This window comes from Pogoniulus pusillus, chromosome 43, assembly GCF_015220805.1.
Source record: "Pogoniulus pusillus isolate bPogPus1 chromosome 43, bPogPus1.pri, whole genome shotgun sequence".
Classification (NCBI taxonomy): Eukaryota; Metazoa; Chordata; class Aves; order Piciformes; family Lybiidae; genus Pogoniulus; species Pogoniulus pusillus.
Window position 1 is genome coordinate 1,795,892 of NC_087306.1, and position 27,446 is coordinate 1,823,337.

Genomic DNA, 27,446 nt, shown 5'->3' on the forward strand with positions numbered 1-27,446 from the left:
AGCAAGGGGAGGCAGGGCTGGAGCAGCTCTGCTGTGGGCACTGCCAGAGGGAGCTGGGGGGGTGCAGCCTGCAGAGGAGAAGGCTCCAGGGGCAGCTGAGAGCTGTGGCAGAGCCTGAAGGGAGCCTGCAGGGAGGCTGCAGAGAGCCTTTGGCTGAGGGAGTGTGAGGCAGGCCCAGGGCAGTGGTTTGGAGCTGAGGCAGAGCAGGGCAGAGTGGAGCTGAGGCAGGAGCTGGGCAGCAGCAGGGAGGGCAGAGGCTGGCACAGGGTGGGCAGAGGCTGGCACAGGGAGGGCAGAGGCTGGCACAAGGTGGGCAGAGGCTGGCACAGGCTGCCCAGGGAGGCTGTGGCTGCTGCTGCCTGGGGGTGCTGAGGGCCAGGCTGGAGGAGGTGCAGCTGAGAGCTGCCCCTGCCTGTGGCAGGAGCTTGGAGCTGAGCCCTGAGGTCCCTCCCAGCCTGGGCCCTGCTCTGCCTCTGTCCCTCTCTGCTCTCAGCACCTCCTGTGCAGCTCTCTGCTGCCTGCTGCAGCCGCCAGGGCTTGGTGCTCAGGGCAGGGCTCTGCACCCCCCAGCTCTGCACTGTGTCCTCCCTCCCTGCTTGCAGCCTGCTGTGGGGGCAGAGCTGCTGCTGGGCAGCTGCAGCCTTCTCCAGGGCTCTGCTCTGGGCTCCCTTTGGCCTCGCTGGAGCTGGCCCAGGCTGAGGACATCTCCCCCTGGAGCAGGAGCTCAGCCAGAGGGGGAGCATCCTCCTGGCCCTGCCTGTGGCTGCAGGAGGTTGGAGCTGAGCCCTGAGGTCCCTCCCAGCCTGAGCCCTGCTGTGACTGAGGACTCTCATGGCAGCAGGAATGATTCCACCAGGAACTGAAAGAGTAAAGTGGGAGAAGCACAAAGCCAAGAGGGCAGGAAGGGCTCTGAGGCAGAGCAGGCAACATGAGCCTGGGCTGGCAGCAGCCATGGGCACAGGTAACCAATCTGCCTCCCCTGGCAGGTCAGGCACCAGGGAGGGAAGAGACAGCACAGGCTGAGGCCAGGGGATCACTCTGCTGGGTTTAATGTTGGCATGGAGCATTTGCAGCTTGGGGAAGGGCATTTGGGTCCCAAAACCAACAGCAAAAGGAAGACCCAACCCAGCCCTGCCCCAGCCCCAACCCACCCCCAGCGCAGCCACCCCGAGGCTGGCAACCTCCTGGCCCTGGCATCCATCCTCAGCTCCTCCTTCCCTCCTCTTGCTGCTGTTGTTAGAGGCCTGAAAACTGAGCCAGCTGCTGGGCCAAGTGCCTGGCATCACCCTGAGGAGGGCACCTGAGCCCTGGGCTGCAGGCTCAGCTTTCACTGGTTTGGTTAAGCCTGGTTCTGGTCCTAGGGCAACCCCCCCCCCCCCCCCCCGGGGGCTGCTGGCACAGCAGGACCAAACCAACCCCTTTGGGCTCTGCCTCTTCCCAGCCCCCTGATTTTCTGCCATTTCCCCTCAGAGGAGCAAAAACCTTAAGGAAAAGCCAGAAAATGACCCCCCCGGAGCAGCCCCTGAGGGGGTTCGAGGCTCTGCTGCTCTGTGTGCACAGCGAGGAAGACATTGGGGGAGGGGGGAGGGGGAGCCAGGAGGGGCAGAGGCTGAGCCTGGCCACACCTTGCAGACCTGTTACAGCCTGGAGGGTTGTAAATGGACCCCCCCCAACCCCTACTCCCCCCCCCCCCTCCAAGAGCCGACTTCAGGGGGGTTCAGCCAGGGGAGCTGCACCAGCTGCAGCCCAGCCTGAGGTCAGCCTCAACCTCCCAAGCCTCTTCCAGACAGTCCCTGGGTGATGGCAACCTCCAAGCACTGCCTGGGGCTGAGCCTCTGAGCTTTGGGTGGGGGGGGTTGGGGGGTTGGGGGGGGTTAATTCTGTGTCCTTTCTTCCCAGTGGAATCTCTTGGCTGGAGGAGCTGTGAGGCAGGGCCACAGCTGCAGAGCTGACAGCAGCCCAGGCAGAGCCACCAGAGCATCCTGCCCCTGTGGTCCTCCCTCTGCTGCTGCTGCTGCTGCAGGGGGGCAGCTTCTGGCTGCTTCTCTTCTCTCCTCCAGGCATGAGCAAAGCTTTGGGGCTGGGGGAGAGCCTGGGGGGGGAGGTGCAAAGGCTGCAGCTTAAAAGCTCAGGAGGCATCACCTGGGAGTGGATTTCTTGGGCAGGGGAGAGGCAAGGCTGAAGCTGGGGGTGGGCAGAGGCAGGTTTGGGCTCTTTTGAACCCTGTAAATGATGATAGGAAGTTAAAAACCAACCCCAGCCCCACCTGGACCCCCTTTCCCCCCAGCCCTATGCCCAGGGCTTGGCCTTCTTCACATCATACTCTTCCTGAAGTGGGACTGTGAGCTCTGTCTGGCTTTGGAGTCCAACTGCTGCAGTTCAAACTGCCTGTACAGGTCCCTCAGCTCCTTGATCTCCTGCAGCACTCTCTTGGCTTGGCTCCAGGTGGACGAAGCCTCCCCCAGCAACCTCTCAGACTCCTGCAGGATCCTTTCTGAGTCCGACTTGGAAGAGGAAGAGGAAGAGGAGGAGGTGCTGGTGGTGCTGGTGGTGGTGGTGGTGGTGGTGGAGGAGGAGGAGGAGGAGTCCTTGGGCTTCCTCTTGGCTTCTCCAAAGCCTTTCACCTCCGTCAGCAGTTCCTGAGTCTTTTCCAGCTTGAGGGCAACCAAGTGCTGGATCCTGGAGAGCTGCTCAGGCTCTGCCGGGGCCAGCTGAGCCTCCAGCCCCCTCCTCAGCCCCCCCCGCGGTGGGGCAGGGTCCCGGCAGGCTAAGATCTCCTCCATGGAGGCACATCTGCTCTTCTGGCACTGCGAGAGCCTCTTGGGCACCTGGGGGGTGTACATGGTCCCTTTGGCCAAGGAGTCCTGCAGCTGCTGCTGCTGCTGCTGCTGCTGCTGCTGCTGCTGCTGCTGCTGCTGCTGCTGCTGCTGCTGCTGCCCAGGCGTGCCCCAGGAGCTGCCATCCCTGCGGGGGAGGCTGCCGGTGGGAGCCTGCGGGGAGGGTTTGGCGTCGTCGGAAGCCGAGCGGCGCCTGGCAGCGCTCAGCTGCGCCGCAGACCTGCCCAGGTCCACTCGGAAGCTGCGCTCGCAGCTGCTGGGATCCTCGGGGGAGGACTCCTCCTCCTGGATCAGGTCCAGGGTCAGCATCCCGTCCGAGGTTGAGGTAGATGCCTGCAAGGGAGCAAAGCCAGGGCTGGTGGTGGGCACAGGGCTCGGAGGGCATCCTAAAGAGTCCCAGCGTGGGAGGGGGGCTGGGGGGGAAGGGAGCTCTGGAGATCAGCTCCTGCCCAACCCCACCCCAGCTCCAGCAGGGACCCTCTGGAGAGCATCTCCTGACCCTGCCCCACCCAGCCCCAGCAGGGACCCTCTGGAGAGCATCTCCTGCCCCTTCCCCCCCAGCCCCAGCAGGGACCCTCTGGAGAGCATCTCCTGCCCCCCCCAACTCCAGCAGGGACCCTCTGGAGAGCATCTCCTGCCCCCCCCAGCCCCAGCAGGGCACCCCCAGCAGCTTGCCCAGCAGCACAGTGCCCAGGGCAGGCCTTGGCAGCTCTGCACACCAGGAGGCTCCACAGCCTCTCTGGGCAGCCTGCTCCAGCCTCCTGCACCCTCACAACAAACAACTTTCTCCTCCTGCTCACACACAACCTCCTGCCTGCCACTTGCTGCCCCTTGGCACCACTCCCAAGGTGCCAGCCCCAGCCTCTTGCCCCCCCCCCCAGCCCCTTCAGCTCAGAGCCCCTCTGGGGCTGCTCTCCTGCAGGCTCTCAGCCCCAGGGCTCAGCCTTTGCTCCTGCCAGAGCTGCTCCAGGCCCCTCAGCACCTTCCCAGCCTGCCCTGGACTCTGCCCAGCAGCTCCCAGGCCCTCTGCAGCTGGGGGGAGCCCAGAGCTGGCCCTGGCACTGCAGGGGTGGCCTCAGCAGGGCACAGCAGAGGGGCAGCAGAACCTAACCCTTGCCCTGCTGCTGCCCACACTCTGCTGCCTGCCCCCAGTAGACCCTTGGGGGCTTCTTGGCCATGGGGGCACCCTGCTGGCTGCTGTGCACCTCTCTGGCTCCTGGGCACCTCTCTGGCTGCTGGGCACCCTGCTGGCTGCTGGGCACTCTGCTGGCTGCTGGGCACCTCTCTGGCTCCTGGGCACCCTGCTGGTCCTGGGCACCCTGCTGGCTCCTGGGCACCTCTCTGGCTCCTGGGCACCTCTCTGGCTGCTGGGCACTCTGCTGGCTCCTGGGCACCTCTCTGGCTCCTGGGCACTCTGCTGGCTGCTGGGCACCCTGCTGGCTCCTGGGCACCCTACTGGCTCCTGGGCACCCTGGCACCCTGCTGGCTCCTGGGCACCCTGCTGCCCCCCAGCACTGCCAGCTCCTCCCCCGTGGAGCTGCTCCCCTGCAGGACTTCCTTTACCCACCACAGCCATGAGGTGTCCCCGCGTGGGAGGGCGTCTGGAGTGCTGGATCTTGGCTCTGTCCCGCGTGGGGTGTGCCAGGTAGCTGTCCTCTTCCACAGTGACCTGAGGGGGTGGCAAAGGGGCAGTGAGCAGGTGGCAGCAGAGGGCATCTGAGCCCCTCCTCTGCCTTCTGGAGCTGTGGCAGCTCCTCTGCTCCTGCAGGGTTCCCTTTCTCCTGGCAGCTGGTGGTGAACTTCTGCCTCCACTCGAGGTCTCTGGGCTGGACTGGCAGCAGCTGAGGCTGCAGGCATTGAGCCCTGAGGGGCAAGGGGGGGACCCTTCCTGACTCCCCCCCCCCCCCGGTGACCCCCTCCTGACTCGAACCTCCTGTTTGGGAGTTCTTCACACCAGGACAGGGAGGAGGTGGAGGCCACATCCCTGGAGCCATCCAAGGTGAGGCTGGAGGAGGCTCTCAGCAGCCTGCTCCAGAGGGAATGTCCCTGCTGAGGGCAGGGGCTTGGACTGGATGAGCTCCTGAGATCCCTTCCAGGCCAAAGCATTCCAGGATCCTCTGTTCCCAAGGTGCTGAGCAGCTCTGGCTGCTGACCCTCACACTGCTCCTGGGGGCACATCCTGACCAGGCAGCTACAACCCCCCCCCCTGCCCTCCTGGTTTCTGCACGGTGCTGAGGGCCAGCACTGGTCCAGCAGCTCCAGGGGGGACCTCTGTGTGCTTAGAGGATGCACAGAGGGGAGAGCCAGCAGGGAATGGGCTGTGGGAGTCATGGAATGGCTCAGGTTGGAGGGGAGACCTCAGAGCTCCTCCAGCTCCAGCCCCAGGGACATCTCCCCCAGCCCAGGCTGCTCAAGGACTCATCCAGCCTGGACCTGAGCACCTCCAGGTTGGGGCAACCAAAGCCTCCCTGGGCAGCCTGTGCCAGGCTCTGCCCAGCCTCACTCTCCACAACTTCTGCCTCCTCTCCCCTCTCCCTCTCCTCTCTCCCAGCCCAAATCCATTCTCCCTCCTCCTGCCCCTCCCAGCCCTTGTCCCAAGTCCCTCCCCAGCTCTCCTGCAGCCCCTCCAGGCACTGCCAGGCTGCTCTGAGCTCTCCCTGCAGCCTTCTCCTCTCCAGCCCCAACTCTGCCAGCCTGTGCCCCCCACAGGGGAGCTTCTGCAGCCTCTGCCCATCCTGGTGGCCTCCTCTGGATCTTCTCCAGGTCCCTCCTTGTGCTGGGGGCACCAGACCTGGCTGCAGTGCTGCAGGAATCCCTGCTCTGAGCTTGCTCTGCTCCAGCTCTGCCTCTCTGCAGCCTCCTCCCTCCGTGCAGCAAACACTGCAGGGCCAAACTCCTGTGCAGCTCTTCTGGTGCTGCCCAACTGTGGGCAGCAAACCCAAACCCTTCAGCATCCCTCCCTGGGCTGCAGTGCTGCAGGGGAGGGCAGAGCAGAGCCAAGAGGCAGAATCCCCTCCCTGTGCTGCTGCTCTCCCTGCTCCTGACTCCCTGCCTTGGGATCAAGTTGATCCTTTTGCCCCTCCCTGCCTCTATCTCCTGCACAGAGCCTGCTTGGCCTGGCAGAGATGCCAATCCCAGCCTGGTTGGGGTTGGGATGGGACTCCTGGAGCTCAGCTTGCTCCTACCCTTCCTGCTCCAGCAGGGGCACCTCGGGCAGGTGGCAGCCAGAAGATGCCAGAGGCTGCTGAGCAGGGCAGGATTGGACCTCCCGGGTGGGAGCCTGCAGCAGCAGGAAGGCATCTGCAGAGCTGAAACTGCCCTGCCCTCAGCCACAGCATCTCCTGGGGGGGCAGGCAGGGCTGGCAGATGGTGCCATGCTCCCAGGAGCACAGACAGGGCTGGCAGATGGTGCCATGCTCCCAGTGCCATGAAGGGCACAGGCAGGGCTGGCAGATGGTGCCATGCTCCCAGTGCCATGAAGGGCACAGGCAGGGCTGGCAGATGGTGCCATGCTCCCAGGGGCACAGACAGGGCTGGCAGATGGTGCCATGCTCCCAGGGGCACAGGCAGGGCACAGACAGGGCTGGCAGATGGTGCCATGCTCCCAGGGGCACAGGCAGGGCACAGGCAGGGCTGGCAGATGGTGCCATGCTCCCAGGTGCCCTGAAGGGCACAGGCAGGGCTGGCAGATGGTGCCATGCTCCCAGGTGCCATGAAGGGCACAGACAGGGCTGGCAGATGGTGCCATGCTCCCAGGTGCCATGAAGGGCACAGGCAGGGCTGGCAGATGGTGCCATGCTCTCAGTGCCATGAAGGGCACAGGCAGGGCTGGCAGATGGTGCCATGCTCCCAGGTGCCCTGAAGGGCACAGGCAGGGCTGGCAGATGGTGCCATGCTCCCAGGTGCCATGAAGGGCACAGGCAGGGCTGGCAGATGGTGCCATGCTCCCAGGTGCCATGAAGGGCACAGGCAGGGCTGGCAGATGGTGCCATGCTCCCAGGTGCCCTGAAGGGCACAGGCAGGGCTGGCAGATGGTGCCATGCTCCCAGGTGCCATGAAGGGCACAGGCAGGGCTGGCAGATGGTGCCATGCTCTGAGTGCCATGAAGGGCACAGGCAGGGCTGGCAGATGGTGCCATGCTCCCAGGTGCCATGAAGGGCACAGGCAGGGCTGGCAGATGGTGCCATGCTCCCAGGTGCCATGAAGGGCACAGGCAGGGCTGGCAGATGGTGCCATGCTCTCAGGTGCCATGGAGGGCACAGGCAGGGCTGCAGATGGTGCCATGCTCCCAGGGGCACAGGCAGGGCACAGGCAGGGCTGGCAGATGGTGCCATGCTCCCAGGGGCACAGGCAGGGCACAGGCAGGGCTGGCAGATGGTGCCATGCTCCCAGGTGCCATGAAGGGCACAGAAAGGGCTGGCAGATGGTGCCATGCTCCCAGGGGCACAGGCAGGGCTGGCAGATGGTGCCATGCTCCCAGTGCCATGAAGGGCACAGGCAGGGCTGGCAGATGGTGCCATGCTCCCAGGTGCCCTGAAGGGCACAGGGCACTGCTCATGCAGCCCTTAAGCTCCTCTGCCAACAGCTCTGACCTGCCTGCTGCTGCCAGCCCTGGGAAGCCATCCCAAGCAAGGCTGGGCCCTAGGGGAGGGCATCGCACTGGGCAAAGGGCTGCCAGGGGGAGCACAAAGCCTGGCAGCTGCCCCTGCCCCTCTGCCCTCAGCGCTGTGCCCCCCGAGGCTGGCAGGGAGCCCTCGGCTGGCTCTGAGCATGGTCCAGGGAGCCCTCAGGGTGGGGGTGGGGAGGGCAGGAGGGGCTGCTGCTGGCTCCAGCAGTGCCAAGGCAGGAAGCTGAGTGCCAGGGGCCTGGGGGGGCACGGGGGGGCCTCACCTCGTCCAGGATGCGGTTCTTGGCACGGGTGATGGCAGAGTTGAGGGCATTGATCCAGGACTCCTTCTCCTCTGGGCTCACTGCCAGGAAGATCAGGTTTGGTGCCTGGCAAAAGAGGGGATGGAGCTCAGTGCTGGGCACCAAGCTGGGCTCAGAGGAGCTGCCACAGTGCCCCCCTGCCCTCCCAAGGTGGCACAGCCTCTGGGGGGGGGGGGGGGGCAAAGGCAGAGCAGCTTCAGTCCTGCTGCCCTCTGCAAAGCAGCCCTCAGCTGCCCTGCAGCCCTCTGCCAGCCAGACCCTGGCCCCTCCCTGGCCCCAGAGCTTGGCACCACAGTTCCTCCTTCCCCTCCCCCTCCTCTGCTGCCTTCCCACACAGCCCAGCCTGGGGTTTGCCCTCCTTAAGCAGGGCTGCAGCTCTGCCCCCGCAGCTGCTGCCCAGGTGGCAGTGCCCTGCCCCCCCCGGGGTGGTGGCACCGGTGGCAGCTCCAAGAGGAGCTGCAGGCTCCATGCCTTGGTGCAGCAGAGGCACACTGGGGGCAAAGCAGTCCTGAGGGTACCACCCAGAGAGGTTGGCTGGGGGGAGGGGGGTTGTTAGGTGCCACTTTCACTTCACCCCCATGGCTCTGGGCACCTGGGGCCAGGGCAGCCTCTTCTCACTGTGCCCTCTCCTCCCCCTGCCTTTGGTGTTACACAACCCCAGGGGGTGGGCTGGGGGGGGTTTGGTCTGCTGCAAGCAGGCAGCAGGAGCCCTGCAAGAGCCAGCTCAGGCCTGGTGGGAGGGGGTGGGAGGCAGCTGGCAGCTAGAGACTGCCTCAGCCCTGGCTCAGCCCTGGCAGTGCCAGCTGAGAGCTCGTGGGAACCCCAGACTCTGAGAGTGAGACCTCAAAGCTCAGCCAAGCTCCAGGCTCCTGCCGTGCCCAGGGACACCTCCCACCAGCACAGGCTGCTCAGGGACTCATCCAGCCTGGCCCTGAGCACCTCCAGGGAAGCTGCAGAGCAGAGAACCAGAGACCCACAGCCTCCCTGGGCAGCCTGTGCCAGCCTCTGCCCAGCCTCACTCTCCACAGTTCCACTCTCCCTCTCCCAGCCCAAATCCATTCTCCCTCCTCCTGCCACTGCCAATCCTTGTCCCAAGTCCCTCCCCAGCCTCTTGCCCCCCCCACAGCCTCTTGCTGAGCACTGAGAACTTCTCCAGACCCTTCCCCACCTTCCTTGCCCTTCTCTCTGCCCTGCTGCAGCTCCTCAATGCCCTCCTGGCACTCAGCAGCCCAACCCTGCCCCCAGCACTGCAGCTCTGCCCTCCCCAGTGCCCAGCCCAGGGGCACAATCCCTGCCCTGCTCCTCCTGGCTGCCACTTGCTGCCCCTTGGCACCACTCTCAAGGTGCCAGCCCCAGCCTCTTGCCCCCACCCCCCAGCCCCTTCAGCTCAGAGCCCCTCTGGGGCTGCTCTCCTGCAGGCTCTCAGCCCCAGGGCTCAGCCTTTGCTCCTGCCAGAGCTGCTCCAGGCCCCTCAGCACCTTCCCAGCCTGCCCTGGACTCTGCCCAGCAGCTCCCAGGCCCTCTGCAGCTGGGGGGAGCCCAGAGCTGGCCCTGGCACTGCAGGGGTGGCCTCAGCAGGGCACAGCAGAGGGGCAGCAGAACCTAACCCTTGCCCTGCTGCTGCCCACACTCTGCTGCCTGCCCCCAGCAGACCCTTGGGGGCTTCTTGGCCATGGGGGGCACCTTGCTGGCCCCTGGGCACCCTGCTGGCTGCTGGGCACTCTGCTGGCTGCTGGGCACTCTGCTGGCTCCTGGGCACTCTGCTGGCTCCTGGGCACCCTGCTGGCTCCTGGGCACCCTGCTGGCTGCTGGGCACTCTGCTGGCTCCTTGGCACCCTGCTGGCTGCTGGGCACTCTGCTGGCTCCTGGGCACCCTGCTGGCTGCTGGGCACCTCTCTGGCTCCTGGGCACCCTGCTCAGCCTTTGTTCCCCCCAGAGCTGCTCCAGGCCCCTCAGCACCTTCCCAGCCTGCCCTGGACTCTGCCCAGCAGCTCCCAGCACCTCTGCAGCTGGGGGGGGAGCCCAAGCCAGCAGACTCCAGACCCTGCCTGAGCATCTCCAGGGCTCTGTCCCCTCCCTGCAAAGGCAAAGAAGCTTCTCCTGTGGCAGCTGAGCCCTGGGGATGCTGCCCAGGAGCTGGCCCCTGGCTCCTTACCGTGTTCCCAGGCTGCCTGGAGTGGGCAAGGGTAAATTTGCTGTGGTTCTTTTTGCTTCTGCTTTTGGACTTCCTGAGCTCTTCACACTTCTCATAGTCACTCAGATCAAAGACCTCCTGGATGCTTTTGTCATCTTTCACCTGAAAAAACAACCCCAGGGGGGGAAAAAAAAAGCTCAGGAAGTTGCAGGTTTGGAGCTGTCAAAAGCAGGCAGAAAGGAGAAGGAGCTGGGTGGGGGCTGCTGGGGGCTGCTGGATGCACGTGGAGGGGGTTCAGGCACAGGAGGAGGTTCTGGGGGGGTGCCAGGTCACTGTTTGTGGGTAGAGAGGAGAGAAGCAGAGGGCTGCAAGGTGCTGGAGCTGCTGGAGGGAGGCCAGAGGAGGGCAGCAAGGGGAGGCAGGGCTGGAGCAGCTCTGCTGTGGGCACTGCCAGAGGGAGCTGGGGGAGGAGAAGCTGCCCAGGAGCTGGCAGTGCCCTCAGGCAGCCCAGAAGGCTGCAGCCAGAGCAGTGTGGGCAGCAGGGCAGGAGGGGGCAGAGAGGATCCTGCCCCTTGGCTCTGCTCACAGCTCAGCTCCAGTGCTGTGCCCAGCAGCAGGAGGGCACAGAGCTGCTGGAGGGAGGCCAGAGGAGGGCAGCAAGGGGAGGCAGGGCTGGAGCAGCTCTGCTGTGGGCACTGCCAGAGGGAGCTGGGGGGGTGCAGCCTGCAGAGGAGAAGGCTCCAGGGGCAGCTGAGAGCTGTGGCAGAGCCTGAAGGGAGCCTGCAGGGAGGCTGCAGAGAGCCTTTGGCTGAGGGAGTGTGAGGCAGGCCCAGGGCAGTGGTTTGGAGCTGAGGCAGAGCAGGGCAGAGTGGAGCTGAGGCAGGAGCTGGGCAGCAGCAGGGAGGGCAGAGGCTGGCACAGGGTGGGCAGAGGCTGGCACAGGGAGGGCAGAGGCTGGCACAGGCTGCCCAGGGAGGCTGTGGCTGCTCCAAGGCCAGGCTGGAGGAGGTCTGCCCATGGCAGGGGGGCTTGGAGCAGCTGATCCACCCTGAGCCATTCCACCTCTCTGTGATCTCAGCTCTCTCCCAGCCCAAGCTGCTCCCTGCAGGTCCTTTTGTGTGCTCAGGCATCAGGGGGTGGGGGAGGGGGGGGGAGGGGGCAGCTTGCTCCCAAAGGGATGGATCCTTGCAAAGGAGGAGGGTCCAAGGCCAGGCTGGATGAGACCCTGAGCAACTTGGGCAGGTGGGGAGGGGGTTGGAGCTGAGCCCTGAGGTCCCTTCCACCCTGAGCCAGTCAGGATTGCTTTGCCTCAGCCCCTTCCTGCCATGACAGCTTCACCATCACCATCCCTCAGCTCTGCCCTGGGGTCTCAGCAGCCCCCCACGGCCCCAGGAGGTGTGAGCAGACACCGGGGGGGGTTGCTTGGTGGACCCTCAGAGCCAGAAGGACTCACTGCAGCAGCAGACAGAGGAGGTTGGAAGGAGAAGGGTTTGGCTCTGCCCAGCCCAAGGCACAATCCCAGCAGCAGTTGTGGCCTCCCAGCAGAGAGCAGAGCAGGAGCTGGGGGGGGGCAGGATTAGCAGCTCCTATTTTTACCCTCCCAGCCTGACAGCTGAGCTGGACTGGGCTGAGGAACAGCCAGCCCCGGGCCCCTGCTGCCCTCCCCCCACTGCTGAGCCCCTTGGGAGGGGGCCACAGGCAGCACTCAGGCAGGCAGAGCTCAGGCAGGCAGCACTCAGGCAGGCAGAGCTGAGGCAGGCAGAGCTGAGGCAGGCAGAGCTGAGGCAGGCAGAGCTCAGGCAGGCAGCACTCAGGCAGGCAGAGCTCAGGCAGGCAGCGCTCAGGCAGGCAGCACTCAGGCAGGCAGTACACAGTGATGGTGGCACAGTGAGGGGCACAGTGATGCTGGCACAGTGAGGGGCACAGTGATGGTGGCACAGTGATGGTGGCACAGTGAGGGGCACAGTGATGCTGGCACAGTGATGCTGGCACAGTGAGGGGCACAGTGATGGTGGCACAGTGATGGTGGCACAGTGAGGGGCACAGTGATGCTGGCACAGTGATGCTGGCACAGTGAGGGGCACAGTGATGCTGGCACAGTGATGCTGGCACTCAGAGCTGAGGCTGCAGGGAGGTTGAGCTGTGCCTGGGGGGCAATGCTTTGGGCTGCCTCCCCCGGGGCAGGTGTCTGAAGGGTGGGCAGAGGGAGGAGGAGCTGGGCCTGGTGGAAGCAGAGGCAGGAGGCTGTGCCAGGCAGCAGCTGCCTGCAGGTGGCACAGAGCACAAGTGGGCTGCATTCTGCCTGAGCTCAGCACCTGCTCTGTGCCCCTGCCCCAGAGCTGGGCCAGGGCAGCAGTGCCATGCTCTGTGTGGCACAGCTCCCTGCAGTGCCATGCTGCTGTGTGGCAGAGCTCCCTGCAGTGCCATGCTCTGTGTGGCACAGCTCCCTGCAGTGCCATGCTGCTGTGTGGCACAGCTCCCTGCAGTGCCATGCTGCTGTGTGGCACAGCTCCCTGCAGTGCTATGCCCTGTGTGGCACAGCTCCCTGCAGTGCCATGCCCTGTGTGGCACAGCTCCCTGCAGTGCCATGCTGCTGTGTGGCAGAGCTCCCTGCAGTGCCATGCCCTGTGTGGCACAGCTCCCTGCAGTGCCATGCTGCTGTGTGGCACAGCTCCCTGCAGTGCCATGCTGCTGTGTGGCACAGCTCCCTGCAGTGCCATGCCCTGTGTGGCACAGCTCCCTGCAGTGCCAGTCTCCCAGCAGAGCCCTTCCAGCCCTGCCAGCACTGCTGTGGCCTCCCCTGGCCCTGCTCCCCCAGTCCCTGCCTGTGCTGTGCTGAGGGCTCCAGAGCTGCCCCCAGCACTGCAGGGCAGGTCCGGGCAGGGCACAGCAGAGGGGCAGAGTCCCCTCCCTGCCCCTGCTGCCCTTGGCACAGCCTCCTGCAGCCAGCAAGGGACAGCCTCAGCCAGAGCAGGTTGCTCAGAGAGCCTGAAGCAAGCTGAGCTGGGATGCTGCCAGCCCTGGGGAGCAGAGGGGGCACTGCTGGGGGCACTTCTGATCCCTGGGTGACCTGCCCTGGGTGCTCCTGCTGGAGCAGGGGGGGAGGTGGGAGGGGGTTGGGCTGGGTGAGCTCCAAGCAGTCCCTTCCAGCCTCTCTCCATCCCTTGCCCCTGAGCTTCCCCCATGGGCTCCAATCCCTCTCAGTCACCAGCTGGGACCTGCAGTGCAGCAGCAGCAGCAGCAGCAGCTCAGCTCCTGGATGGAGCTCTGGGATTCCTTGGGAGGGCTCCACCCCATTCCATGTGCTTCCAGGAAGGAATTCCCCACTCCTTTGCTGTGCAGTAGAGGCCCAAGAGAGGCTTCTTTGGAGCCAGCTTTGGAAGCAGTGAAAAGAGATGAAATTAGCAGCTGGAAGTGCCTGAGGAATCATGGAAGGGTTTAGGCTGGAAGGGAGCTCAAGGATCAGGCAGGGCCATGGGCAGGGACAGCTCAGGTCACTCAGGGCCTCATCCAGCCTGGTGCTGAGCACCTCCAGGGAGGTTGTGGAGCACAGAAGCACCCAATGGGATCTTTGATCCCATTGGGTGCTTCTGTGCTCCACAACCTCCCTGGGCAACCTGTGCCAGGCTCTCACCCCCCTCACTTCTTCCTCACATCCACTTTCAATCTCCCCTCTGACACTTCAAGCCCATTCCCCTCCTCCTCCTCCTCCTCCTCCTCCTCTCATCCCCAGCCCTCCTGCAGACCCTGCAAGGCCACTCCAAGGGCTCCTGGAAGCCTTCTCCTCTCCAGCCTGCACAGCCCCAACTCTCTCAGCCTGTGCTCAGAGCAGAGCTGCTGCAGCCCTCTCAGCATCTTGGTGGCCTCCTCTGGGCTGGCTCCAACACTTCCATGTCCTGCTTGTGCTGGGGGCTCCAGAGCTGCCCCCAGGGCTGCAGGTAGGGGCTGAGGAGAGCAGAGCCAAGGGGCACAATGCCCTCCCTTGCCCTGTGCCCACACTGCTCTGGCTGCAGCCAGCACAGGCTTGTGTCTGGGCTGCACTCACCCTGCAGGCTCCTGTGGAGCTTTGCCTCAGCCCAGACCCCCAGGGGCTGTTCCTCAGGGCTGCTCTCAGCCATTCCCCACCCAGCCTGGAGCTGTGCTTGGGGCTGCACCCACCCAGCTGCAGGACCTTCCACTTGGCCTGGCTGAATGTCCTGAGCTTGGCTTGGGCACAGCTCTGCAGCCTGCCCAGGTCCCTCTGGGTGGATCCCTGCCCTCTGGCAGCTCCTTCATCCCTTCCATCCCTGGAGGTTCTCCTCAAGTTGGGAGGCAGGAGCTGGACTCAGCTCTTCTGAAGCCCCAGGGGAGTTGCTGGCTCCTGCCCCTGACAGCAGCTGCTGCATGCAGGCTGCTCCCAGCAGACCCAGAACTGCCTCTCCAGGGTCTGGCCCCACACACTGCTGATCAGCTTTGACCCCTTCCCATCCTCCAGGCCCTCTCTTCCCACCAATCTTGCCTGAATCCTTCCCTGTGCTCCTGCAGCTGGGAAAGCTGAGCCTCCCCTTCCCCCCAGCCCTGAGCCTGCAGCAGCTGAGGCACAAGAGCCTGCTCCAGATGTTGGCTGATGTAGGTCACTGGGACTTGCCCAGCCCTTCCCTCCCCCCTCAGACACACGGAGCCTGCCCTGGCAGCTCCTGGCAGCTGAGATCCCAAAGGCTTCTTCCCTCCCACAATGCCTGCAGGGGGCTTGGAAGGGACCCTCCAAGGGCATCCTGGCACCTAGGGGCCAGCTCCAACCAGAGCAGGCTGCCCAGGGCCACAGCAAGGCTGAGCTTGGATGTCTGCAGGGATGGAGACTCCACCACAGCCTTGGGCAGCCTCTTCCAGTCTGTCCCCAACCTCCTGGTGCAGAACCAACCCAAATCTGCCCTGCTCCAGGTCCAAGCCATTGGCCCTGGGCCCATCACCCCAAGCCCTTCTGAAGAGTCTCTCCCCAGCTCTCCTGCAGCCCCTCCAGGCACTTCCCAAGCAGACCCTGGGGGTGCAGATGGTGCTGGAGAGGACCTGGAGTGCCCAGAGCCAGGCTCTGACTGCACCTGGAGCAGCACAGCTGGGCTGAGCCTCACCAAAACTGAACCACAGCTGAACCACAGCTGCCAGCAGAGGCTGCAGGAGAACAGCTTGGGCCTTGCTCCTGCCAAATCCTCTGGTCCCTTCCCCTCTCAAAGGCTCCAGAGAGACCTCGAAGCAGCCTGGCAGTGCCTGGAGGGGCTGCATAAGAGCTGGGGAGGGACTTGGGACAAGGGTTGGCAGTGCCAGGAGGAACAATGGCTTTGAGCTGGGAGAGGGGCAGAGAGGAGCTGCAGAGGAGGCAGCAGTGCCCAGGTGGGCAGCAGTGCCAAGGGCAGCCTGGGCTGGCTGAGGAGCAGTGTGGGCAGCAGGAGCAGGGAGGTTCTTGTGCCCCTGTGCTGGCACTGCTCAGGCCAGCCCTGGAGTGCTGTGCCCAGCTCTGGGCTCCTGCATTGCAGAGAGCTGCTGAGGGGCTGGCAGGTGCCCAGAGCAGGGCAGCAAGGCTGGGGAGGGGCCTGGGGCTGTGCCCTGTGAGGAGAGGCTGAGGGAGCTGGGGGGGTGCAGCCTGGCCCAGAGCAGGCTGAGGGCAGAGCTGATTGCTGCCTGCAGCTGCCTGCAGGGAGGTTGTGTCCAGCTGGGGTTGGGCTCTGGTGCCAGGCAGGCAGGGCCAGAAGCAGGGCACAGAGGCTGAAGCTGTGGCAGGGCAGGCTGAGGCTGGGTGTGAGGAGGAAGCTGTTGGCAGAGAGAGTGATTGGCACTGGCATGGGCTGCCCAGGGAGGTGGTGCAGTGCCCATGGCTGGGGGTGCTGAAGCCAAGGCTGGCTGGGGGCACTGAGTGCCATGGGCTGGTTGGTTGGGCAGGGCTGGGGGAGAGGTTGGCATGGCTGAGCCTGGAGCTCTCTGCCAGCCTGCCTGGCTCTGGGATTCCCTCTGGTTCCAGAGCAGCCCCAGGGTAGCTGTGCTCTGTCTCCCAGGCTGAGCCAGCAGCAGGAGGGGGCAGTGCCAGGGCAGGCATCCTGCAGTGAAAGCAGAGAGCAGGGAGAGGGAAGGCAAAGCCCAGCAGCAGCAGCAGGCAGCTCCTCTGTGCCCTGGGGCAGGCTCTGAGGCCAGGTGGTGGCCATGGGGCACAGAGCAGAGCAAGCCAGGGGCACTGAGGGCAGTCCCAGAGCCTGTCCCCAGGTAAAACCCAGCCCCTGGGGAGGCAGAAAGCTGCAGGAGGCTGAGCAGCAGACCCCAACCCTGGACCCCCATCCCGGGGGGGCTGCTCTCCTCCAGGGCTTCAGGGAGCTTGGGGCAGGTAAAGAGCCTTCAGGGTTGGCCCAGCAGAGAGTTTGCCTCGATGGGTTCCCAGCAGGCAAGCAGCAGCTGGAGGGGGTGGGTGGGGTGGGTGTGGGTTGGGGACCCTTGGGAGGAGGCAGCCTCAGCTCTCAGCTCTCAGCTCTCAGGAGGAGGAAGGCAGTGGAGCCTCTACCCCTGCTGTGTCCACAGCCTCCCTGGGCAGCCTGTGCCAGGCTCTGCCCAGCCTCACTCTCCACAGCTTCTGCCTCCTCTCCACTCTCCCTCTCCCCTCTCCCAGCCCAAATCCATACTCCTTCCTCCTGCCCCTCCCAGCCCTTGTCCCAAGTCCCTCCCCAGCTCTCCTGCAGCCCCTCCAGGCTCTGCCAGGCTGCTCTCAGCTCTCCCTGCTGCCTTCTCCTCTCCAGCCCCAACTCTGCCAGCCTGTGCCCCCCACAGGGGAGCTTCTGCAGCCTCTGCCCATCCTGATGCCCTCCTCTGTACCCTCTCCAAGCAGCTCCAGGTCCCTCCCTGTGCTGGGGGCGCCAGACCTGGCCACTCTGTGATCTGCCTCCAGCCTCCAGCTCCCCTCCTCCAGCTCCCATCCACTCCTCCCCAGCCAAGCAGGGCTGATCTCTGACCTGCAGCTCCAGGCCCCAGGCAGGCAGCTGCAAAAGCACAGCAGCTCCCAGCAGGAATCGATGTGGACATCGATGGGAATTTGGCACTGGCACCTCCTGCCAGCCCCTGCAGCTCCCAGAGCTGTGCTCAGCTGGCAGCACTTCCACTGCTCCCCTGCTGCAGCCTCCACCTCCTGCCCTCAGCTGACCTCTTTCCCAAGGGATTCAGTGATCCATGGGGATGGTTTAGTGCTGGAAGGGACCTTAAAGCTCATCCAGTTCCACCTGGGACACCTCCTGCCAGCCCTGGTCCCATCCATCCTGGCCTTGAGCACCCTCCAGGGAGGGCACAGCCACAACCTGCCTGGTGCCAAGAGGTGAGCCAGGCAATTCCCAGCTCATGCCAGGGAGCTGAGGAGCTCTGCCCCCCCCGGTGGAAAACTCAGGGCAAAGGAAGGAAAGGTCTGGTTGGGATTCATGGATGCAGTGGGAGCATGCAGGAGCTGTGGGGTTTAACCCTTCGTGGGCTGCTCTGGGCTGCCAGGGAGGGGCTGGGAGCATTGCTCTGGCTCCTGAGCAAGTCTCTCTCTGTGCTCTGGGGGGGCTCAGCCTCAGAGCAGCTCTGAACAGCAGCACCAAAGGCGCCCCAGGAGCTGCTCCCAGCAGGTCCAGGCTGCTCCAGGGGCTTGGAGGTAGCAAAAGGAATTTGCAGCAGAGGAGTTGGATGTTTGCTGCAGAGTTTTGAGTCTCTGTCCCAGGGCAAGAGGAGGAAGATTTGAGGCTCCAAGAGGGGAGAGTGGAGAGGAGGAGAAATTGGTGTGGCTGAGGGTGGGCAGAGCCTGGGCCAGGTATGCCCAGAAGGACAGAGCCAGGCAGGCTGGCAGAGAGCTCCAGGCTCAGCCATGCCAACCTCTCCCCCAGCCCTGCCCAACCAACCAGACCATGGCACTCAGTGCCCCCAGCCAGCCTTGGCTTCAGCACCCCCAGCCATGGGCACTGCACCACCTCCCTGGGCAGCCCATGCCAGTGCCAATCACTCTCTCTGCCAACAGCTTCCTCCTCACACCCAGCCTCAGCCTGCCCTGCCACAGCTTGAGGGCCCTTCTTCTGGCCCTGGCTGCCACACAGAGCATGGCACTGCAGGGAGCTGTGCCACACAGAGCATGGCACTGCAGCAGCTCTGCCATACAGCAGCATGGCACTGCAGGGAGCTGTGCCACACAGAGCATGGCACTGCAGGGAGCTGTGCCACACAGGGCATGGCACTGCAGCAGCTCTGCCACACAGCAGCATGGCACTGCAGGGAGCTCTGCCACACAGAGCATGGCACTGCTGCCCTGGCCCAGCTCTGGGGCAGGGGCACAGAGCAGGTGCTGAGCTCAGGCAGAATGCAGCCCACTTGTGCTCTGTGCCACCTGTAGGCAGCTGCTGCCTGGCACAGCCTCCTGCCTCTGCTTCCACCAGGCCCAGCTCCTCCTCCCTCTGCCCACCCTTCAGACACCTGCCCCGGGGGAGGCAGCCCAAAGCATTGCCCCCAGGCACAACTCAACCTCCCTGCAGCCTCAGCTCTGAGTGCCAGCATCACTGTGCCAGCATCACTGTGCCACTCACTGTGCCAGCATCACTGTGCCCCTCACTCTGCCAGCAGCACTGTGCCAGCATCACTGTGCCACTCATTGTGCCCCTCAGTGTGCCCCTCAGTGTGCCACTATCACTGTGCCCCTCACTGTGCCAGCATCACTGTGCCACCATCACTGTGCCCCTCACTGTGCCACCATCACTATGCTGCCATCACTGTGCCACCATCACTGTGCCCCTCACTCTGCCAGCAGCACTGTGCCAGCATCACTGTGCCACTCATTGTGCCCCTCACTGTGCCACTATCACTGTGCCCCTCACTGTGCCAGCATCACTGTGCCACCATCACTGTGCCCCTCACTGTGCCCCCTCACTGCCACTCTCCCTTCCCACCCACCCGAGGGACCAAGCAGCCTCCTGCCGGCACCAGGAGGCCTCTCAGTGGCTTCAGCAGCACAGCCCCACCCCGCCCAGCCCCCCCCCAGCCCAGCTGAGCTGGGACCCCAGCAGGCAGCTCCTGCCCCCTGGCACTCGCTCCTGCTGCCTGCTTTGCCCAGCCCTGGCTCCAGCAGCTCAGGCTCCAGCTGCATCCCAGCCCACTTCTGCTCCAGCAGCACCTCCAGCGCTGGCTCCAGTTGGCAGAACCTGCAGCAGCACCAAAACTCCTTCCAGCTGTGCCACCTCTGCCTGGCAGCTGCCACTGCCTGCTCCGTGCCCCTCGGAGCTTGCCGAGGGGCTGGGGAGAGTCACAGCTCTGAGGAGGGCAGCACCGAGGGCAGCACCGAGGGCAGGCTCTGTGCCCTGCCTGCCTGCTGCAAGATCCCCTCCTGCCACCAAACCTTCCCCCCCCTGCCCCCAGCAAGGGCTCTGCCTTCCCTCAGCCCCAGGCTCTGGCTGCCCCCAGGGCTCCTGCTGCTCTGCCACCCTGAGCAGCTCTGCAGCACCAACCCCCAGCCCCCACAGCTCCTCCCTGGAGACTCCAATCCCAGCATGGGAGCTCTGCAGAGCATCTCCTGCCCCATCCCAGCTCCAGCAGGGACCCTCTGGAGAGCATCTCCTGCCCCTGCCCCCCCAGCCCCAGCAGGGACCCTCTGGAGAGCATCTCCTGCCCCCCCCCCCCAGCCCCAGCAGGGCACCCCCAGCAGCTTGCCCAGCAGCACAGTGCCCAGGGCAGGCCTTGGCAGCTCTGCACACCAGGAGGCTCCACAGCCTCTCTGGGCAGCCTGCTCCAGCCTCCTGCACCCTCACAACAAACAACTTTCTCCTCCTGCTCACACACAACCTCCTGCCTGCCACTTGCTGCCCCTTGGCACCACTCCCAAGGTGCCAGCCCCAGCCTCTTGCCCCCCACAGCCTCTTGCTGAGCACTGAGAACTTCTCCAGACCCTTCCCCACCTTCCTTGCCCTTCTCTCTGCCCTGCTCCAGCTCCTCAATGCCCTCCTGGCACTCAGCAGCCCAACCCTGCCCCCAGCACTGCAGCTCTGCCCTCCCCAGTGCCCAGCCCAGGGGCACAATCCCTGCCCTGCTCCTCCTGGGTGCCACTTGCTGCCCCTTGGCACCACTCCCAAGGTGCCAGCCCCAGCCTCTTGCCCCCCCCTACAGCCCCTTCAGCTCAGAGCCCCTCTGGGGCTGCTCTCCTGCAGGCTCTCAGAGGGGCAGCAGAACCTAACCCTTGCCCTGCTGCTGCCCACACTCCTGCCAGTGCCAACCTCCTCTCTCTGCTTCTGGAGCCCTGCAGAGCCCAGAGGTGAGGTTCCAGCACACAGCTAAGCTCCACCTGAGCTTCCAGCCCCTTCCCAGCTATTTCTGTGTCCTAATCACCTCTGATCCCTCTGCACCTGGCCCTGCCCTGTGACTCAATTAGCCTCTAAATCAAATTACCTCCTGGCACCTTCTTATCTCCCCAGCAGAGCAGCTGCCCAGCAGCCCACCCTGAGGTGCCCTTCAAGGGGTAAACTCCACTTGGAGGAGGAAACCTCCTGAGATCCAGGCTCAGATCCAGGTTTCTGCCCCAGGATGCTGTGTCCTGCCTGCAGGCAGCCCCTGGTGCCTCCTCCTGGGGGCCACAGCTCTGCCCAGGGCTGCTGAGGGGCTCTGGAGGGGCTGGGGGAGGCAGCAAAGCTGCTGCCTGGGGGCTTCTCCTGCTGGATCTCTCAGGATGGATCTCTCAGACTGGAAGCTAAGGAAGGGGAGGCTGTGGGAGGCTGCTGCTGGCCTGCTGCAGCCTGCATCTGATGGTCACATCCAATTAACTCTGCTGCCAGCACCAAAGCCCAGGCCAGGCAAGAGCAGGCAGGGGGCAGCTTGGTGCACACAGAGTGGAATCTGCCTCAGTGCCCTCCTCAGCCTCTCAGGGCATGAAAAAGCCTCCAGGAGATGAGGGCTGGGAGACCACAGAGCAGCTGAGGAGAGCTGGGCAGGGGCTCTTGGCAAGGGCTTGGGCAAGAGGAGATGGCTTCAGGCTGGAAGAAGCTGGACTGAGCCAGCAGGAGGAAATTATTCCCCCTGAGGGTGGGCAAAGACTGGAAGAGGTTGTCCAGGAAGGCTGTGGATGCTCCAAGGCCAGGTTGGATGAGGCCTTGAGCAAGCTGGGCTGGTGGGAGGTGTCCCTGCCAGTGGCAGGGGGGGCTGGAACTGGCTGAGCTTTGAGTCCCTTCCAGCCCAGTCCATGGCTCTGACACTGCTGCCCATGGCAGGGGGGGTCAGAACTGGCTGAGCCTTGAGTCCCTTCCAGCCCAGCCCCGTCCATGACTCTGACACTGCTGCCCATGGCAGGGGGGGTCAGAACTGGCTGAGCTTTGGGGCCCCTTCCAGCCCAGCCCAGTCCATGACTCTCTGACACTGATGCCCATGGCAGGGGGGGGTCAGAACTGGCTGAGCTTTGAGTCCCTTCCAGCCCAGCCCAGTCCATGACTCTCTGACACTGATGCCCATGGCAGGGGGGGTTGGAACTGCCTGAGCCTTGAGTCCCTTCCAGCCCAGTCCATGGCTCTGACACTGCTGCCCATGGCAGGGGGGGCTGGAACTGGCTGAGCTTTGAGTCCCTTCCAGCCCAGTCCATGACTCTCTGACACTGCTGCCCATGGCAGGGGGGGCTGGAACTGGCTGAGCTTTGAATCCCTTCCAGTCCAGTCCATGACTCTCTGACACTGCTGCCCATGGCAGGGGGGGTCAGAACTGGCTGAGCTTTGAGTCCCTTCCAGCCCAGTCCATGGCTCTGACACTGCTGCCCATGGCAGGGGGGGCTGGAACTGGCTGAGCTTTGAATCCCTTCCAGCCCAGTCCATGGCTCTGACACTGCTGCCCATGGCAGGGGGGGCTGGAACTGGCTGAGCCTTGAGGTCCCTTCCAGCCCAGTCCAGTCCATGGCTCTCTGACACTGCTGCCCATGGCAGGGGGGGTCAGAACTGGCTGAGCCTTGAGTCCCTTCCAGCCCAGCCCAGTCCATGGCTCTGACACTGCTGCCCATGGCAGGGGGGGTCAGAACTGGCTGAGCCTTGAGTCCCTTCCAGCCCAGCCCAGTCCATGACTCTCTGACACTGCTGCCCATGGCAGGGGGGGGTTGGAACTGGCTGAGCTTTGAGGTCCCTTCCAGCCCAGCCCATGGCTCTGACACTGCTGCCCATGGCAGGGGGGGTCAGAACTGGCTGAGCTTTGAGTCCCTTCCAGCCCAGCCCAGTCCATGGCTCTGACACTGCTGCCCATGGCAGGGGGGGGTCAGAACTGGCTGAGCTTTGAGTCCCTTCCAGCCCAGCCCAGGATTCCAGGATTCCACAGCTGGCATCCCAGGAGCAGGCCAGGCACAGGAGCAAGCTTGGCACTGCCATTCCCCAGCAGCAGCAGGACCTTGGGGGGAGGGGGTTGGGGGTGGGGGTGGGGGAGCAGCTTTGACTCCTGCTGCCTGAATCCCTCCAACGTGTCCGGGGCTGGGAAGATGCCTCCCAAGCAGAGCCTTGCCGAAGCCTCCCCAGCAGCCCACGGGGGGGGGAAAGGATCAGAGTTGGGGGGGAAGGGATCAGAGCTGGGGGGGAAGGGATCAGAGCTGGGGGGGGAAGGGATCAGAGTTGGGGGGGGAAGGGATCAGAGCTGGGGGGGGAAGGGATCAGAGCTGGGGGGGAAGGGATCAGAGTTGGGGGGGGAAGGGATCAGAGCTGGGGGGGAAGGGATCAGAGTTGGGGGGGAAGGGATCAGAGTTGGGGGGGGAAGGGATAAGAGCTGGGGGGGGAAGGGATCAGAGTTGGGGGGGAAGGGATCAGAGTTGGGGGGGAAGGGATCAGAGCTGGGGGGGGAAGGGATCAGAGTTGGGGGGGGAAGGGATCAGAGCTGGAGGGGGAGGAGGAGATGAGAACCTCCCTCCCAGCCCGGCCGGGGCCGCTCCGCTCTGTGCCTGCGGTGCGCAGCAGGGCAGGGGCAGGGGCAGGGACCGGGGACCGGGGACCGGGGGCCGGGGGCCGGGGGGGGGGGCAGGCAGCATCCCGCGGAGCTTTACCTCCTTCTCGGCCATCAGGAGCTGATCTCCCTTCAGCAGCACGTAGCGAGTTTTCCAGATCTCCCGGAAAATTCCCTTCCCGCAGAACCTCCGCAGCCATCCTACCTTCTCCGGCGGCGCAGGAGGCTGCTGCCCGTCCTGGTGCCCCTGGCACGGAGAGGGCAGGGAGGGAAGAGCAGGCAGGGGGGGGGAGTTTGGGGGGGCAGCACACGACCGAGGTCGTTCTCTCCCCATCCCCAATCTCTTCCACTCTTTCTTCAACCAACTTTCGCCTTCCCCACCCCCCCCACTCCCATCCCCAGCCCCCCTGCCCCTGGCACGGAGAGGGCAGGGAGGGAAGAGCAGGCAGGGGGGGGGTTGGGGGGGGCAGCACACGACCGAGGTCGTTCTCTCCCCACCCCCAATTTCTTCCACTCTTTCTTCAACCAACTTTCGCCTTCCCCACCCCCCCCCACTCCCATCCCCAGCCCCCCTGCCCCTGGCACGGAGAGGGCAGGGAGGGAAGAGCAGGCAGGGGGGGGGTTTGGGGGGGCAGCACACGACCGAGGTCGTTCTCTCCCCACCCCCAATCTCTCCCACTCCTTCTTCGCTCAACTTTCGCTTGCACCCCCAACCCCCAGCCCCTCTTTTCCCCTCTGGGGTCAGCTCCAGACCTTCCTCCCCACCCCCCACTCCCAGCCCCAGCCCCCCTGCCCCTGGCACGGAGAGGGCAGGGAGGGAAGAGCAGGCAGGGGGGGGGGGTTGGGGGGGCAGCACACGACCGAGGTCGTTCTCTCCCCACCCCCAATCTCTCCCACTCCTTCTTCGCCCAACTTTCGCTTCCCCCACCCCCAGCCCCTCTTTTCCCCTCTGGGGTCAGCTCCAGACCTTCCTCCCCCCCCCCCCCTTCCACTGAGCTCAAGGAGAATCCCTTGGGAAGCACTTCCAGACCTCCCCCCCCCCTTCCACTGAGCTCAAGGAGAATCTCTTAGGAAGCACTTCCAGACCTCCCCCACCCCCACCCCCAGCCCCTCTTTTCCCCTCTGGGGTCAGCTCCAGACCTCCCCCCCCGCTGACCTCAAGGCGAATCCCTTGGGAAGGACTTCCAGACCTCCCCCCCCTACCCCCAGCCCCTCTTTTCCCCTCTGGGGTCAGCTCCAGACCTTCCTCCTCCCCCCCTTCCACTGAGCTCAAAGAGGATCCCTTAGGAAGCACTTCCAGGCCTCCCCCCCCCGGCTGAGCTCAAGGAGAATCCCTTAGGAAGGACTTCCAGACCTCCCCCACCCCCACCCCCAGCCCCTCTTTTCCCCTCTGGGGTCAGCTCCAGACCTCCCCCCCCGCTGACCTCAAGGAGAATCTCTTGGGAAGCACTTCCAGACCTCCCCCCCCCCCCTTCCACTGAGCTCAAGGAGGATCCCTTGGGAAGCACTTCCAGACCTCCCCCCCCCCCCTTCCACTGAGCTCAAGGAGGATCCCTTGGGAAGCACTTCCAGACCTCCCCCACCCACCCCCAGCCCCTCTTTTCCCCTCTGGGGTCAGCTCCAGACCTTCCTCCCCCTCCCCTTCCACTGAGCTCAAGGAGAATCCCTTGGGAAGGACTGGGGGGAAAGGGGGGGGGGGAAGGAAATATCCCAGGCAGGGTTTTGCTCCTGAGCGTTATATAAGGGAAGGTTGCTCTGGTCTGGTGCCTTCAGCCCAGGAGAAGAGGAAGAGGAAGAGGAGGGCGATGGGCGGGGGGGGGGAGGGGACACTTTCGACCTCTCTGATTTTTATTCCTGCGGTTCGTGGCTTGTTCAGGGTTGGGTTTTGGGGGGGGGGGGTTTGGGGGTCCCTCAATCCGAGGGGATGATTCCTTGGGATGGGCTCTGGGAAGAGCAGCAGAGAGAGAGAGGCACAGAGCGGGGAGGGCTCCTGCGTCCTGGCTGCTTCCCTGCCCCCCCCTTAGCACCCCCACCCCCATCCCCACCCCTCCCCCAGGCATCCCAGAGGATCTCCTGGAGAATCCCAAGGGAAAAGGAGCCTCTGGGCTGGGCAGCGAGGGGGAGGGGTCTTTGGGGGGGTGGGGGGGGGGGGGGAAGAGCCGAGCGCTGCTTTTGGGTTTGTTTTCGTCTGCTTGGAGCGGGGAGGGAAGCAGAAGCGAAGCAAACGACTGGGGAGGAAGAAAGAGCTGAGCCCCGAGCCCCGAAACAGCTCCACCCCCACACACAGCATCCCCCCCCCCACAGCACCCACCCCCACACACAGCATCCCCCCCCCAGCACCCCCCCACACACACACAGCATCCCCCCCCCAGCACCCACACCCACACCCACACAGAGCATCCCCCCCCCAGCACCCACACACACACACACAGAGCATCCCCCGGCCCCAGCCTGGCTGCGTCTGCCTGCCTGTGTCCGTCTGTCTGCCTGCCTGTGTCCGTCTGCCTGTGTCTGCCTGCCTGTGTCCGTCTGTCTGCCTGCCTGTGTCCGTCTGCCTGTGTCTGTCTGCCTGTGTCCGTCTGCCTGCCTGCCTGTGTCCGTCTGTCTGTCTGCCTGTGTCCGTCTGCCTGCCTGCCTGTGTCCGTCTGCCTGCCTGCCTGTGTCCGTCTGCCTGCCTGCCTGTGTCCGTCTGTATGTCTGCCTGTGTCCGTCTGTCTGTCTGCCTGTGTCCGTCTGCCTGCCTGTGTCCGTCTGCCTGCCTGTGTCCGTCTGCCTGTGTCCGTCTGCCTGCCTGTGTCCGTCTGCCTGTGTCCGTCTGCCTGCCTGTGTCCGTCTGCCTGCCTGTGTCCGTCTGCCTGTGTCCGTCTGCCTGCCTGTGTCCGTCTGCCTGTGTCCGTCTGTCTGCCTGTGTCCGTCTGCCTGCCTGTGTCCGTCTGTCTGCCTGTGTCCGTCTGTCTGCCTGTGTCCGTCTGTCTGCCTGCCCGTGTCCGTCTGTCTGTGTCCGTCTGCCTGCCGGCCTGTGTCCGTCTGTCTGCCTGTGTCCGTCTGCCTGCCGGCCTGTGTCCGTCTGTCCGCCTGCCCGTGTCCGCCTGCCCCCAGCCCCCAGCCCCTTCCCCACTCACCCTTTTAGCCGAATTGTTCTTTTTCATCATTCCTTGGGCGCTGCGCCGGAGGGAGGCTGAGGGACGGAGGGGGGGAGGGGGAGGGGAGGGGAAGGGGAAAGGGATGGGGGAGGGGGGGGAGAAGATCCAAGAAAAGGTGAGGGGGGGGCTCCCGACGGCCTCCTTTTGGGGGGGGGGCTCCCGACGGCCTCCTCTTGGGGGGTGGGGGAGCAGAGCTCTGCTGGCAAACCCTCGGAGTCCCTCCTCTTCCTCCCTCGCTTCGCCTTCAGCCCTTCGCGGCTCGGCGCAGCTCCTTAGCTAGAGGCAGAGCAGGCTCCGGGAGCATCCTGCGCCAGCATCCCCCCAGCCTCCGCCAGCTGCCTCCAGCGCCGCCGCCACCATCACTCAGCTCGGCTGGGCTCGCACTGGCGCTGGCCTGGGCTGCCGAGCTCCATCTATAGCCCTGCGCCGATGACGTCTGGAGTTCACCGGGGAGGGCGAATCGCAGCCCACGAGGGTGGTGGTTTCTTCCCCCCCCCCCACCTCCCTCCTCCCTCCCTCCCCTCCTTCCTCTTCTTCTTTTCCCTCCTTCTTCTTTGTTTCTGTCTCCGCTGATGCTCCAGCGCCAGGATGCAGCCCTCGCTGGCTGCAGGGCTCCAGCAGCAGATGGGATGGGATGGGATGGGATGGGATGGGATGGGGGCAGATCATTGTGTGCCCCCCCCCCCAGCAGCCTCAGACGACCCCTGCCTGACCCCCACCCCCACCCTGTACCAACCAAAACTTCCTGGGATCTGTCCCTGCCCCTGGGATCTGTCCCTGCCCCTGGGATCTATCCCTGCCCCTGGGAGCTGTCCCTGCCCCTGGGAGCTGTCCCTGCCCCTGGGATCTATCCCTGTCCCTGGGAGCTGTCCCTGCCCCTGGGATCTGTCCCTGCCCCTGGGATCTGTCCCTGCCCCTGGGATCTGTCCCTGCCCCTGGGAGCTGTCCCTGCCCCTGGGATCTGTCCCTGCCCCTGGGATCTGTCCCTGCCCCTGGGATCTATCCCTGCCCCTGGGATCTATCCCTGCCCCTGGGATCTGTCCCTGCCCCTGAGATCTATCCCTGCCCCTGGGATCTATCCCTGCCCCTGGGATCTATCCCTGCCCCTGGGAGTTGTCCCTGCCCCTGGGATCTATCCCTGCCCCTGGGATCTATCCCTGCCCTTGGGATCTATCCCTGCCCCTGGGATCTATCCCTGCCCCTGGGATCTGTCTCTGCCCCTGGGATCTGTCCCTGCCCCTGGGAGCTGTCCCTGCCCCTGGCAGGGGCTGGAGCTGGAGGAGCTTTGAGGTCACTTCCACCCCAACCTGTTCCAGGACTTGAAGATGCTCTCGGCAGAGCTCAGCTCACTCCAGCTCATCCTGGCCTGTGTCTGGGGGAAGGGTGCCCGAGGGGACACTTGGCAGGGGGTTGGGGTTGGGTTGTTTTCGCTGCCAGGGAAGTGGTGGAGGGGCTAAGAAGTGGGAGAAGGGCTTGGGGGGTGTCGGC

At 64.8% G+C, this 27,446-nt stretch overlaps 1 protein-coding gene across 3 annotated transcripts; it reads right to left on the reverse strand.

Moving 5' to 3' along the window:
* Positions 1-1,031: 1,031 nt before the first annotated feature.
* Positions 1,032-26,411, reverse strand: PLEKHO1 (pleckstrin homology domain containing O1). 3 transcript variants are annotated; one of them, XM_064175959.1, is made up of 6 exons: positions 25,938-26,411; positions 22,916-23,062; positions 9,922-10,062; positions 7,728-7,832; positions 4,405-4,506; positions 1,032-3,170 (listed from the first exon to the last, which is right to left on the reverse strand). In XM_064175959.1, the coding sequence occupies exons 1-6, from the start codon at positions 25,965-25,967 to the stop codon at positions 2,313-2,315; spliced, it is 1,383 nt and encodes a 460-aa protein (XP_064032029.1). In that variant the 5' UTR covers positions 25,968-26,411; the 3' UTR covers positions 1,032-2,312. The 3 variants fall into 3 exon arrangements, with proteins under 3 accessions (XP_064032029.1, XP_064032028.1, XP_064032030.1); XM_064175958.1 differs by lacking the exon at positions 25,938-26,411 and having other exon boundaries at positions 22,916-23,335; XM_064175960.1 differs by lacking the exons at positions 7,728-7,832; positions 25,938-26,411 and having other exon boundaries at positions 22,916-23,336.
* Positions 26,412-27,446: the final 1,035 nt, after the last annotated feature.

What these genes read in the sequence shown, in the direction of transcription:
- PLEKHO1 (XM_064175958.1), bottom strand. Translation starts at nt 23,149, where the DNA reads ATGGGGAGAGAACGACCTCGGTCGTGTGCTGCCCCCCCAAACTCCCCC. An exon ending in CCAGGCAGCCTGGGAACACG is followed by an intron (nt 7,833 to 9,921) that starts GTAAGGAGCCAG and finishes CTCTTTTGCCAG; the next exon opens with GCACCAAACCTGATCTTCCT. An exon ending in AGAACCGCATCCTGGACGAG is followed by an intron (nt 4,507 to 7,727) that starts GTGAGGCCCCCC and finishes CCACCCCCTCAG; the next exon opens with GTCACTGTGGAAGAGGACAG.